At 37.9% G+C, this 14,599-nt stretch overlaps 1 protein-coding gene across 3 annotated transcripts; it reads left to right on the top strand.

Moving 5' to 3' along the window:
- The first annotated feature begins 550 nt into the window (after positions 1–550).
- Positions 551–14,599, top strand: manba (mannosidase, beta A, lysosomal). Of its 3 annotated transcripts, XM_067385554.1 has the most exons (17): positions 551–783; positions 859–953; positions 1,987–2,092; positions 2,194–2,367; positions 3,536–3,659; positions 3,789–3,955; positions 4,047–4,151; positions 4,222–4,373; positions 4,458–4,575; positions 4,649–4,735; positions 6,634–6,801; positions 6,877–7,095; positions 9,279–9,443; positions 9,614–9,758; positions 10,075–10,220; positions 10,652–10,912; positions 13,681–14,599. In XM_067385554.1, the coding sequence occupies exons 1-17, from the start codon at positions 610–612 to the stop codon at positions 13,909–13,911; spliced, it is 2,637 nt and encodes an 878-aa protein (XP_067241655.1). In that variant the 5' UTR covers positions 551–609; the 3' UTR covers positions 13,912–14,599. The 3 variants fall into 3 exon arrangements, with proteins under 3 accessions (XP_067241655.1, XP_067241656.1, XP_067241657.1); XM_067385555.1 differs by lacking the exon at positions 4,649–4,735; XM_067385556.1 differs by lacking the exons at positions 551–783; positions 859–953; positions 1,987–2,092 and having other exon boundaries at positions 2,328–2,367; positions 3,536–3,610.

Here is a 14,599-nt window from a genome sequence, read left to right as displayed (position 1 = left end):
GATATCTATCCGTTTCCGCCATCAAAAATAAAGATTAATTGCGACTTTATATCTCAGAAATCGGACTTTATATCACGCAATTCTGATAAAAAGTCGCAATTAATCTTTCTTTTTTTTTTTTTTTTTTGTGGCGGAAACGGGGAACAGGGAACACATACAAATAGATTTAAAAAAAAGTATAGTATAAACAGATAAATAAATAATTAGGCTACCAAACAGAAACATCCACAGCAGTGCAGTGCAGGCATAATAAAAGTCCTCACTTCGAAAAGCTATTCTTATTTTTGAAGAATATACATCACATCTGCAAGTCTGTTAAAGATCATTTCATCTGGAAATACAAACATCTGATAAATCATAAACATCTTAAAGACATTTTCTAAACGTCTATTTGACATCTGACAGGAAACATCCTAGAAACGCGTTTTCCAAATGTCTGTGTGCTGTCATATCAAAACACATCCCAAACACAACCCAAACGCCACCGGATGTTTTGCTTCCACGTGAGAGATCAGCTGATCGTCTTTCTGCTTTTGATTTGAACCGGGAAGTGCGGCAGTGTTTACGGCTTCAGGTGGTCAGAGATGAGTTTGATGGTGTAAAGTTGGCATGAATCACGCGGTCTGGTGCTTTGCGTGCTTTTGCATGTTCGAGGCGGTTTCTCTGGAGATCTTCTCTCTGGACGGGGAATGGAAGCTGCTGAACTCGAACTCCTCTGTTTCTGTCAGCGCCGAGGTCCCGGGCTGTGTTCACACTGCTCTGCAGCGCCAGGGCTTCATCTCGGTATAGAACACACACACTTCCATTCTTCCATTCAGAGTCATTCACTGAGAAATTAACTTTATTCTGCGTCAACAGGATCCATATTACAGGTTTAATGACCTGAACTACAGATGGATTTCACTGGACAACTGGACCTACACTACATCATTCTCAGTGCCTGCTCACGTGAGGTCAGAAACCCTCTGATTCAGAGCTGGAGTGTTAAAGGGGTCATGAACTGTGTTGTTTTATCATTTTATAATGTTTCCTGGGATACACTTACAATGATAGTGTGATTTTCACATCAAAAATGGCCATAATTTACAGATAAAACCCTGATTTTTTTTCTCTGATTTGAGCGCTCTGTTTTAAGGGGCGTGTCTCTGTGAGACTTCAGTGTAAACGCCCACTGCTGTGATTGGCTGACGTATTTGCATATGAAATAGCTCAGTATTACTCTCTCGAAAACTTTTAGCACATTTTTACTATTAAAGCTCTCAAAGTTAACTAATCATGAAAAGTATTGATTATATCTAGATCAAGGTTGCAGTGATGAACATGTAGTCGATCACAGACATGTTGTTGAGCTCATGAAAGCAGCAATCTCGTCATTGAAACTCAGTTTCTGCACACTAACCAATGCTTTCATTATAACTAACAGTGCAAACTCGATGTAAATAAGAGATTTGTTGAATAAAACGGGAGTTTTGGCACGAGTCCAGAACTCAGTCTCTGATAAACTCGTTCTGTTTGATTGACAGCTCCAGCGATTGTAAAGTGAGCATTCTTTGATTGCCTTCTATATATAATTTAAAAATATTTATAATAAATTATCATATTCCTGCATTAGGATCCTTTGAAAGGTAATGTTATTTTAGTCCTGTATCGCTCTTCTCATCTCACTGACACACCAGTGGGCGGGGCTAATGCTGAAATGATGGAGTGGGTGTTGATTTCTTCTGTGGAGGCGGAGTTTCACCTGTCAATGACAGGATCAGTCGTTCTGTGGGTCTGCTGTCATAAAAGCTTTTATTGGACTAACAAGGAAGATTTCTGTCCTGAATCTTACAGGATATTCTTATAGTACAATGACCTCTTATATATCAAAAGATCAAGGAGAAGTTGATTTCTCAATTCACGACCACTTTAAAAAGTTGTTTATCATGTGACACCATAATTATATTCAGACATGCCCACGGGTTAAATATCACATGCTCTTTACAGAGGGAAAGGGAAAGCCGTCCTGGTGTTTGAAGGAGTCGACACAATCTCTACCGTTTCCCTCAATGGAGTCGTCATCGGAAAGACAGACAATATGTTTCACAGATATGTAAAGTTTTTACAGTTGTTATTTGTTTGTATGTTTATAGATGGACATACACTGTAATAATGCACAAGGCTTTATTGAAATAAGTCATTGTTTCTCTTCAGGATTTTGAAGTTACTGGGCTGCTCAAGGATCAAGAGAATGTTCTCCAGGTGTGGATTATGTCGGCGGTGACGTACGCGTCTCAGAGGAGTCGTGCCCACACTGAGTACAGAGTCCCACCCGACTGTCCTCCTCCGGTACAGAAAGGAGAGTGTCACGTCAACTTTATCCGAAAGGTAAGAACCACGTTCATCCTAGATTGTGATACTTTTTGTTGTTGTTGTTGTTAATTGGGAACCTACTGTTTTTTTAGTGTGTAATATAACTGTTCGTGCATGTAAACAATCTGCAAAGTTACAAAGTCGAGAGTTAATCTCTCTAACAGAAAACACTTCACAAAACATAAAAACGTCTCATTTGTAGTTCTGCCATTATTTCCGTAATGTAGATATGTTTCCACGTAATAGATCATTTATTATAGCTTGTCAAATTTGCCCCATTTGGGTGTGAGAAAAAACACGCCGTTTTTGTGTGTGTCCCTTTAAATGCAAATGAGCTGCTGCTCCCGCCCCCTTTCCAGAAGAGGGCGGAGCTTTAACAGCTCAACAACAACAAAGCTGGAGAATCTCACGCAGCCAAAATGAGGAAAGTGTTCAGCCTTACATTGTTCAAACCGGAGTCGACACTGATGGAGAGACTCAGGAAGAAGTTACAACTTTTAGACGTTTCTGAATGGTTAGTGGATAAATTGATGTAGTTGCTGTGGAGTTGATTCAACTCATCCACTAGCATGTGCCGTCATGTTCATCTTTTGTGTTGAATTGACCCTCGTTTGGTGTAAAATGACGGCATGACAACAACACTCGACTACAACAACTCTTCCTCTTCTCTAAAACAGCCCGACATGGCCCCGCCCCCTTTGTTGTGTGTTCTCGGGGCGGGGTTTATGTAAATTTTAGGGTTAGTGATGTCATCAATCCGGGACGAAGCTCGTTGTAGTCCTTAAACAGTGATTTCCGTAAAAGGAAATATCTCTCTTTGCATTGAACTTTGAGCGTCGTAACTTCACAGATGTTGTTTATGATCAAACAGCAACATTACACACTAACTAAAGTAAAAAAAGTCAAATCATAATCAAGGACCCTTTAAATCATGTAAGCCTGTTCTAGTAGACTCCCTGAACAAAATGATGAGATTATAAATGAGCATAATAAGGGCCCTTTATAATAAATTTTTATATAAAAATATATAGAAGTTTAATTATATAAATATGTATTTAATTGATTAATTAGAAATATTTTTTAATGAATAAACTTATGTAAAAATATTTATTGATTGTTGAATTGATTTTAATTCTATGAATTGAAATAATTGTTATTGCTTTCCGGCGTGTGTCTGTGTCAGGCTCAGAGCTCGTTCAGCTGGGACTGGGGTCCATCTTTCCCAACTCTGGGCATCTGGAAGGGAGTTCGGCTAGAGGTCTTCAACACTTTAAGGGTTCTAAGTTTTAGCACAGTTCCAAAATATGGTACACACATATTTGCATATGAATGAGAAGGGGTTTAGACATCAATATAATAGCAAAACAAATCAACATGCAAAGTGCGAATTCCCTCTTTTCCCATATTCCTCTCCATATCTCTTTCCCTGTATGCAGACTCTGGAAATTCAAGCTGGAATGTTGAAGTGGAGATGTTCTTCGATGTTGTTGTTGCATCGAAGGCTCTCGTCCTCGTGTCCATACCGTTATTACATTCGGAGGCGTTTCATCTGTCTCTCACACCTGGACAGAGCAGGAAGTCCTTCGTTTTGCAGATCAACAAGGTGAGATCAGTTCCTGTGTCATATCATATGTTTTCCTCATTTCTGAGCTAATATCACTCTATATGATGATAAATAATGTGTTCACTTCAAGAGTGTGAGTTTGTGGTGGCCGTTTGGACACGGAGAGCAGCCTCTCTATGAGCTGGAGATACAGATCAAGGTGGAGGGTGGAGAGACATTTAACGCGCAGCGAAAGGTAACATCTATCTCCGTTATTCTTGTTTTCTGCATCTGTTTCACTCTTTTGTTGTGGTTTTCTATTTCAGGTTGCTTTCCGCACAGTGGAGTTGATCCAGGAGCCCATCCCGTCCTCTCCTGGCCTCAGCTTCTACTTCCGGATTAACGGGAGACCAATTTTCCTGAAAGGTTCGAACTGGATTCCTGTCCATGCCTTTCAGGACCAGGTTACCGCTGACATGTGAGAAGATTTACAGCCCACCAACACTAAAACAGCCTAGTTGAGTGAATTCTGTTTAATTCTGACATGATCTTGTGATTTCAGGATCAGCGTCCTGCTCCGGTCTGCTCAGAAGGCCAATATGAACGCTTTGAGAGTGTGGGGGGGCGGCGTTTACGAGCAGGACCTCTTCTACAGCCTGTGTGACACGTATGGAATCATGGTAAGCTTGTCATATGAAGTGCTCCACCTGCGACACGCTTTAAATACAATGCGTTTGTTTGCTCTTGTGTCAGATTTGGCAGGACTTCATGTTTGCCTGTGCGCTGTACCCTACGGAGAAGGATTTTATACAGACCGTGAGGGAGGAAGTCACACAGCAGGTTCGCATCAGTATATTTTGTGTTCACCTCTAATAAATGACCAATGAAAGGGTCAAGGACATGTGAGAGTGTCTGGAAAAAGTTTAAATGGAAAGATTGTAGAATATCATGTGGGGAATGACATTCTAATAAAACTTCCATCTTGAATACACACCTTAATATTTCTTTTGAAAAAACTGTTTTTTATTACAAATATCATAAATTATTACGTTTCTGGAGTGTCGCACCACATGACATTTTACGACCTTGTGTTTTCATAAAGCTAATGTTATGTTAACTAAAATGATTAAAAATGGGTTAATAACATGTTAAATAAAACTAAAGCTCAAACTAAATATGAACATTTATTTATTATATAAATAAAATGAGGTGTTGCCTTTTCAAAGAACTTAAATAAAATAACAAATTTTAAGTACTGAAATAAAAAATAAACTAAAGCTGAATAGAAATATTTTAAATACAGAAATAATAAAAATGTACATCATAAAATAAAAAAGTTTAGTTTTTTCAAGTATTAAAGGTTTCACAAGATGTAATATCAGTCTCCTGAATGTGTCTGTGAAGTTTCAGCTCAAAATACCCCATAGATTTTTTTATTATACCATGTTTTATCTGCCTGTTTTGGGGTGTGATTAAAAATGCGCTGATTTGGGGTGTGTACACCTTTAAATGCTCGTGCTCACGACTCCATTAATCATTGCATAAATCCTACAGCAAATATAAATATACTCTAAAAATGGATCTTTACAAACTGTTGGTGATGCAGCACATCAGATCACGTCAGTATTTTGTGGATGTTTGCTAAAATTCGATTCTGAATGAGGCTTGCCTTGAACATGGGCTGGTATATGCAAATTTTGGGGGCGTAAATAATAATGATCCCGACTGTTGCGTAACAGTCGATGTTGTGTTGGGATTCGCCCTTTTTTCCATGGTGTTTTTCACACACAAGATGTACACATGAAGGAGGAAACACTGTGTCTTATTATTCTACTATGCCTAGAAAAATTAAATTTTCAATTCTGTGGCACCTTTAAGAAATGAAGCAGGTTTATTAGAATACTTTATTCTAAGAAAAAATGGTATAAAACATTTCTTCATTATGATAGCATGAACATGATTTTTCCCCCTTCAAAAATATATAAAAAATCATTTGTTCAGCTTTCTGTAGAAGAAATTATTAATGTTCGCCATAGAAGAGGCATTTTTTTATTAAATTATAGGTCTGATTAGGGCTGTCACTAACGATTATTTAGGTAATCGAGTAATCGGCCGATTATTTTGACGATTAATCGAGTAATAGGGTTTTTTGTGGTAATAAAAATAGGCCCAAGCCTTTAAAATGACTGAAAACACATATATGATAACAATGAGGCAATAATATTTGGTTCAAATAAAGTATCAAAAATGGTTTTATAGAACAGCACTGTTTAAATGCCTGCAGAGGGCGCCAACGGCCTTACAGCAGATCTAATCCTTGTTTGATTCAAATCTTTACTTAATCTTTAATATTTGGCCACTTATTTACAATAGAAATGCTACAGCCACTGTGATAATTAATGAATATGAATATGCAACATGCAAACTTAGAGTGAGAGTTTAAACTTTTATTTTGAAATCACAATGAACATTTCACAGGTTTATAAATGATTTACCTCACAAATCTGATGAAATGGCTCATTGCGTTCCCAGATGAACATTAGAATCGATCCAAACTCACAGCATATGCAGAGATGGGATTCTCATCCCTGGAATGTGCCACTTCCCGTATTTTCCTGGTTACTCGTCACCGGTAAATTGCAATCGTGATAGTCCTAGATCTGATGCTCAGAAAAACAGCTTTATCTCACTGACCCACCAGGCATTGTTTGCACTTTTATTTTATTATTGTGCTTCAGGTTCGCCGGTTGAAATCTCACCCGTCTGTGGTCATCTGGAGCGGGAACAACGAGAATGAAGCTGCCATGGCAGCTGACTGGTTCAACATCTCTGCTGCCGAGCGGCCGCTGTACGTGAGAGATTACGTCAGTCTGTACGTGGAGAACATCAGAGACCTCGTGCTGCAGGTGAGACTGACACACACAGACTTACATCACACTTCTGCCTTCAGTGTTATCAGCGAATGCTGTGCTTTAATTCAGGAGGACGGCACGCGTCCGTTTCTAGTGTCCAGCCCAACCAATGGGGTCGAGTCAGAGAAGGAAGGCTGGGTGGCTCATGACCCCTATGACCCCCACTATGGCGACACACACTACTATAGCTATTACAACGATTGCTGGAACTGGACTGCTTTCCCACGCACGCGCTTCGCCTCTGAGTACGGCTTCCAGTCCTGGCCTTCGTTTTCCACCCTCCGTAAGGTACTTTCTGCTTTTACTGGTTTATTTTTGTGACCGCAAATCCGACTAATGTCACTAGTTTAAAAGGGGAAGTGTGTCCTTTTTATGCCAGTAGTGGAACCAAACTGAACTGCACTAGTAAAGACTTTCCATCTTCGATTGTTTGAACAAGCAGATAGTTCAGACTCCGCCACAAACGCACAGTGCATGTGACATGAATTTCGACACCAGAAGTGCGTACTGTGCTGTTAAATTGTTTTGCAGTAATTAGTTTATCCACAAGGTGGCAGCCGTGCTCTGGGGATGTCGATTCACAAGGTAGTCGAAGAAATACAGAACAGGAACACGTGCAAGCTACAGCGACAGTGGAGGAAGACATAGACGAGAGATGGTGTGAAGAGGTTAGAAAGTACCCTCAACTCTAGCATGAAAGAATACAAGGATGTTTACATTCCACAGTGTTTATGAAAAACACACTTTGGGCCTAATTCAACAATTCATCAGAGCACATTAAATAAGTACAATAAAAAAATAGTCTTTCTTTGACACCCTTGTAACAAAAAGTACACTTTAGCATACTTCTAAAAAGAATATTTATGGAAATAATATACTTGGAAATAATATATTTTAAGTGCGAACTGAATGCAATGTTTTCAAACAGTTGCGTGTTAATTGGAATTAAATGAAAATGTTTTATAGTTTAACTTTTATATTAAATTAGCCAATAGCTGAACTTTGTAAAGTCTTAGATCTAAGAACATATCCATATGTAATTTCAGTGATTACTTACAAATTACTAATTTTTGTAATTTTATAATTCTATTGTTTTTGAAATATGGTTATTGTAATTTCTATTGAAACCTTAGTTTAAATATGTTATTCACACATTTGAATTGAAGTTGCAATGTAGTACATTTAAAGTATATTAACTTTTAAATGCAATATCAAATATAATCAAGTACTTGTACATGTGCTTTAGTATGTTAGGCAACACATCAAAACAAGCGTACTACTTCAACACACCAAAAGATGATTTAAAGTGTACTTCAACATTATTATAAAATGCACTTTTTAAGAAATGCAGTCAGGCAACTACTCTGAGTGGCCTTTTATTTCATTAATATATTTTTTGCATGTACAGTTTTGCATGTACAAATGCACTTAAGATTTGAAGTACACTACTAGTGCAGGTTAGGTGTGAAGTGACACATGACCATCTGTTGTTGGGTTGGGATCCAAACCGGACGCTTCCAGTCCAATACTGCGTTTATCAAATTTATTTATCATAAAGCTCATAGATGTCGTTTTAAAGGGTTAGTTCACCCAAAAATGAAAATTTCATTTATTACTCTCCCTCATGTCGTTCCACACCTGTAAGACCTTCATTCATCTTCAGAACACAAATTAAGACATTTTTGATGAAACCCAATTTCCTCTCTCAAGATCCATTAATGTACTAAAAACATATTTAAATCAGTTCATGTGAGTACAGTGGTTCAATATTAATATTATAAAGCCACCAGAATATTTTTGGTGCGCCAAAAAAACAAAATAACGACTTATTTAGTGATGGCCGATTTCAAAACACTGCTTCAGGAAGCTTTACGAATCGAATCAGTGACTCAGAGCACCAAAGTCACATGATTTCAGCAGATTGATAGGAGATCTGAGTCACTGATTCAATTTGTAAAGCTTCCTGAAGCAGTGTTTTGAAATCACCCATCACTATATTGTTGAAAAATCATAAAAGTACAAAAAGTATTCTCAACACTTAATCACTTAATATTGAACCACTGTACTCGCATGAACTGATTTAAATATGTTTTTAGTACATAAATGGATCTTGAGAGAGGAAGTTGGATTTCATCAAAAATATCTTAATTTGTTTTTTTTTTTTTTTTTTTTTTTTTTCTGAACACATTTACAATTTATTATTGATTCAGTTAACTTTTTTTTTTAATTTGTGTTCTGAAGATGAACGAAGGTCTTATGGGTGTGGAACGACATGAGGGAGAGTAATTAATGACATTATTTTCATTTGGGTGAACTAACCCTTTAAACTTACAGTTCCGATGCACAAAAACACATTAATCCCACAAGCTTGCGTCCGTCTGCAGTTGTTCCCCCCAGTGTCCAACAATGGAATTACAACACATTCATAATGCATAAGCCTTCTTATTTCCCAACTCCTCCGCTCCAACCAGGTCTCAGTGTCTTCAGACTGGGATTTCAGCAGTAAGTTCTCGTCTCATCGGCAGCATCATGAAGATGGGAATCAGCAGATGCTGAAGCAAGCAGAACTACATTACATCCTCCCCAACCGCTCCGACCCGGTGCAGAGATACAGAGACACTCTTTACATCACTCAGGTCAACACCACATTCATACACTGATTCAGCTTTACAGTATAATTACTGTACATCATTACTGTATTCTTGATCAAGAGACTTCTGTCAAAAACACAAATAAATCTTACAGACCCTAACCCTCGAACCGTAGTGTATATGTCAGATGATTTCACACGCTTTGGTTTGATCAGGTGATGCAGGCGCAGTGTGTGAAGATTCAAACAGAGTTCTACCGCCGCAGCCGCAGTGACATCGTCGAGGGCAAAGGTCATACAATGGGCACTCTTTACTGGCAGCTCAATGACATCTGGCAGGGGCCATCCTGGTCCTCTGTAGGTAATTGAATAATGAACACACTGCAAATATCTAAACATGCTTAAATCAAGAAGCATTTTCTAGACAAGTAAAAATTAGTCTTGTTTTCAGAAAAAAAGTCAAAATTAAGTAAGTTTTTCCTTAAAATAAGCAAAATAATCTCATTTTCGGTTTAAAATGGACTGGAAACGATACAAAAAATCTAAGTAAGTGTAGCATTTGTTGTGTTGTAACGACTATTGTTCATCTCTCTATATAGACGAAAGCATCCTTGTTTATCAGATGTAATTTTAATGGACATTTATGAGTTAATTGTTAAAAACTCTCGCACATTCAGAGTTTGGTGGTAAATGGAAGATGCTGCACTACTGGGCTGCAGATTTTTACGCTCCCGTCCTCTCGGCGGCGGTCGAGGATGAGGGAGACCTGCTGATTTACGCCGTCTCTGACACACACTCTGAGCGGCACAAGGTCAAAGCCACGGTACGATGGCAGCGCTTGGTAACACAAGTTATGATACGCTACAATGATCATCTGTTGCAGAACAGAATGTTAGATCGAAATTGTTTGACGTGTTATTGATTTAATTCAAAGTGATTCAATCACTGCTAATATGCAAATGAGAATGTTAACCCAGGGTGAAACAATGGTTTACATATAACCAGGATTAATTGTTAATTATGAGCAGTGTGAAATGTGAAGCAAGATAACCCAGGATTTGTTTTATTCAAAGGTTTAGAGAATGACCCAGGGTTAAAGGGACAGTTTACTCACCCTCGTGAGCTCAAGCATGCTTCCAGTTCGTTTTGGACAAACTACATCTAATATCAGGCTTACTAGTGCATGCTTTCATTTGTGTTGACTTGCATTAGTAAATGAATGAATTTTGATCAGTTTTGGTCATGTTCACACAGGTCAAGTTCTTCAGCTGGAGCAGCTTTGATGCCGTTTGCTCTCTAGAGTCTAATGTGACGACAGTAAAAGCAGGAGGAAGCACGCTTGTGTTTCAGCATCCCATATCCGCTCTCCTGGAGCAATGTGGGAGCTGCACTCGGCGTTCCTGCGTCGTCACCTTTCACCTCAGTAGCCCAGAAGGTCAAATGATCAGCCCTCTCAATCACCTCTTCCTCAGCTCTCCACGACATGCGGAAGGTTTGCAGAAACCCGGCATCACGGTGAGAGACGCTGATGCACTCGTCTGCTGCGATAGACGCTGCTGAACGAAAATGACATCTCGTTATTTCCATTCTACAGAAACTGCTGTCCCACAACCAAAAACACATTAAAAAAGCATTTAAAGGTGCCATCGAACGTTCTTTCACAAGATGTAATATAAGTCTAAGGTGTCCCCTGAATGTGTCTGTGAAGTTTCAGCTCAAAATACCCCATAGATTTTTTTTAATTCATTTTTTTAACTGCATATTTTGAGGCATCATTAGAAATGCGCCGATTCAGGCTGCGGCCCCTTTAAATCGCGTGCTCTCCGCCCCCTCCTGAGCTCTTGACACTATCGCTGCAGAAACAAAGCTCACACAGCTAATATAACCCTCAAAATGGATCTGTACACAGTGTTCGTCATGCCGCATGTCTAATGTGAGTATAGTATTTATTTGGATGTTTACATTTGATTCTGAACGAGTTTGATGGTGCTCCGTGGCTAAAGCTAACATTACACACTGTTGGAGAGATTTATAAAGAATGAAGTTGTGTTTATGAATTATACAGACTGCAAGTGTTTAAAAATGAAAATAGCGGCGGCTCTTGTCTCTGTGAATACAGTAAGAAACGATGGTAACTTTAACCACATTTAACAGTACATTAGCAACATGCTAACGAAACATTTAGAAAGACAATTTACAAATATCACTAAAAATATCATGATATCATGGATCATGTCAGTTATTATTGCTCCATCTGCCATTTTTCACTGTTGTTCTTGCTTGCTTACCTAGTCTGTGCACAGATCCAGACGTTAATACTGGCTGCCCTTGTGTAATGCCTTGAACATGGGCTGGCATATGCAAATTTTGGGGGCGTACATATTAATGATCCCGACTGTTACGTAACAGTCAGTGTTATGTTGAGATTCGCCTGTTCTTCGGAGGTCTTTTAAACAAATGAGATGTACATAAGATGGAGGAAACAATGGAGTTTGAGACTCACTGTATGTAATTTCCATGAACTGAACTCTTGTTAACTATGCCGAGATAAATTCAATTTTCAATTCGATGGCACCTTTAAGTATTTAAATTTGAGATCTTTACTAAGATCCTTCTATTATCTACTGAATCCCACAATACTATTTAAAATATCAGTAAGATAAATATATATAAAATCATCATTTATTGGGTACTTTCAATTGACCTTTCGCCGGGAGTTTGATTGACAAGCGATCTAACCAATCAGAACGCCGCATCCGCCATTTTGTCCGACAAAGCAGCCAGTAGTTAAAAGATTAACCTCGGTGGAGTTAAACCTGAAAAATGGTGAGTATTGACGTCTTTCCGCGTTTGAAACAACATTCATTCTCATGTTCATGGACTAATAGGAAGAGATGATCGTTTTTTACAAGCGGTTGAGGTGAGGATCGACAGCAATCTGTCACGACCATGGTCACGACACATTAAAGAGCAACAAAACGGTTTTTATTGTTTGAATTTCTTTAATAACTAACACGGTTTGAAAGCTGGGACTTTGTTTAATATCAAAAGTAACCTGCTCTGTTTTGTCTGTCGACGTGTGGTCAGTATCCTCTTTGTTCCGCGATGTATTTTACACTGCGTGTGTAGTGACATCGCCACGGCTTGTCGGACAAAGCAACAGTAACTAAGGGGGGCGGGGCTCGGCGAAAGGCTAATTGGGAGGAGTCTATCCTGAACCCTGACCCCTAGATTTACACTTGTGAAAATGTTGAAATTAATTTTTTTTTTTAAATTTCCACTGTTATTTATTTATTTATTTATTTATTTAAATGAAGTTAAATGATTTATTTTACATTTTATTTTTAAATCTTGAATCTTTGTTAAAAATGCGTCTCTCATGTTCACGTCACTACCGGAACAGTGTGTGTTTGAGTCACTGAGGCTGATTTTAACACACTTCAGGAGATATTCCTGTGTTCCTCCTCTCACAGCCTCTCTTTCACAGCAGATAGATCATCATTCTGAGCTAAATGTGTTCAGAAGCCTGAAAATCTGAGGAATTGTCACTACTGAAACAGTCACGACCGAAACATGTCATCGTTGTTCCGGTAGTGACAAAAGTGAACACATAATCATTTGGGGGAAATAAACAAAATTTTAGTACAGTTATGCAAATCATTAGTATTTTAATATGTTTAAGTATGTGAGTTAAGTTGTGTCATGTGATGTGGTCACTACCAACACATTACTGTCACGACTGAAACTGTGCATCACGACTGAAAGTAAAATAAAGTGTATTGAATGATCAACTAAGATGTTATTATAGTGTTTGATTCAACGTTTATTCAAACTAATGAATCCTTCAGTTTGAAATCAGTTTGATAAACTTTGACTTTTACAAAGAAAGATTGGATTCAAAATACAACAAATCTCATAAATTACACTTGAAATATTGTTACAATTGTAATTGATTTACCTGTAAAAACTTTTTTAAAAAAGAGCAAAAAATATATTTCCAAGGTAGATTGTAAATAAAATCTTAATAGGTCAACGTGACTCTTCTTATTAAATTATTTATTATTGTGTTTCGTTAGTGACAAATGAGGGGAGAGGAAAAATATTCCAAAACTTTCTGAAAATACAATATGAGAATTAACTGCCTTACATTGGATATTATACAATTTGCATACATACAAAATTTGTGGAAAAAGACACATTTTTTTCAAGACGTTTCCAATTCTGACTTTGATCCAGGAAGTTCCTCAAATGACTGACAGGTTTATTTTATTTGTGTGTTGCAGTTCACTGTAAAGGATGCTGGGATTGTTCAGAGTTTTGTCGTGACTCTGCGCTGCTCCTTTCCCGCCGTGTACGTTTGGCTGGATGTTGATGATATTCCCGGTCACTTTAATGTCAATGGCTTCCTGATGCTGTCTAACACATCCACAGTTACTTTTGGAGCATGGAGACCCACCACTGCCGAAGAAATCACAGCAAATCTCCACATCACGTCTCTCAGAGACGTCTACTGATCATGATGCTTCAGCTGTCTGACCGACGGCTTCTTTCAAGGATTGGTTCACCCACAAATGAAAATGTCATTAATTACTCACCCTCATGTCGTTCCAAACCCGTAAGACCTTTGTTCATCTTCAGAACACAAATTAAGGTATTTTTGATGAAATCCAATGGCTCAGTGAGGCCTGCATAGCCAGCAATGACATTTCCTCTCTCAAGATCCATTAATGTACTAAAAACATATTTAAATCAGGTCATGTGAGTACAGTGGTTCAATATTAATATTATAAAGCCACGAGAATATTTTTGGTGTGCCAAAAAAACAAAATAATGACTTATTTAGTGATGGCCGATTTCAAAACACTGCTTCAGGAAGATTTGGAGCGTTATGAATCTTTTCTGCTCAGGATGGCCCTGTTAATTACTGCTTATGGTTCTATTTGTTAACATTAGTTACCTGCATTAATTAACATAAAATACTTGAAAAATACTTCTAAAGCATTTATTGATTGTAGTAAATGTTAAATTTCAACATTTAATACAAAAGCTGTATCTAAATATTTTTATAGCCTTGAGCCAACATGAACATGCAATAAATAGTTGTTTTTATTAACTAATTTTAACAACGGTTAATAAATACTATAAAAATGTATTGCTCATTGTTAATTAATGTTAATGACCTTACAAGAGAGATTTTTTTTT

This window comes from Chanodichthys erythropterus, chromosome 5 (assembly GCF_024489055.1).
Source record: "Chanodichthys erythropterus isolate Z2021 chromosome 5, ASM2448905v1, whole genome shotgun sequence".
NCBI lineage: Eukaryota > Metazoa > Chordata > Actinopteri > Cypriniformes > Xenocyprididae > Chanodichthys > Chanodichthys erythropterus.
This window is presented reverse-complemented; position numbering and strand designations above follow the sequence as displayed.

What these genes read in the sequence shown, in the direction of transcription:
- manba (XM_067385554.1), top strand. Translation starts at nt 610, where the DNA reads ATGAATCACGCGGTCTGGTGCTTTGCGTGCTTTTGCATGTTCGAGGCG. An exon ending in GTGACACGTATGGAATCATG is followed by an intron (nt 4,576 to 4,648) that starts GTAAGCTTGTCA and finishes CTCTTGTGTCAG; the next exon opens with ATTTGGCAGGACTTCATGTT. An exon ending in GGCACAAGGTCAAAGCCACG is followed by an intron (nt 10,221 to 10,651) that starts GTACGATGGCAG and finishes ATGTTCACACAG; the next exon opens with GTCAAGTTCTTCAGCTGGAG.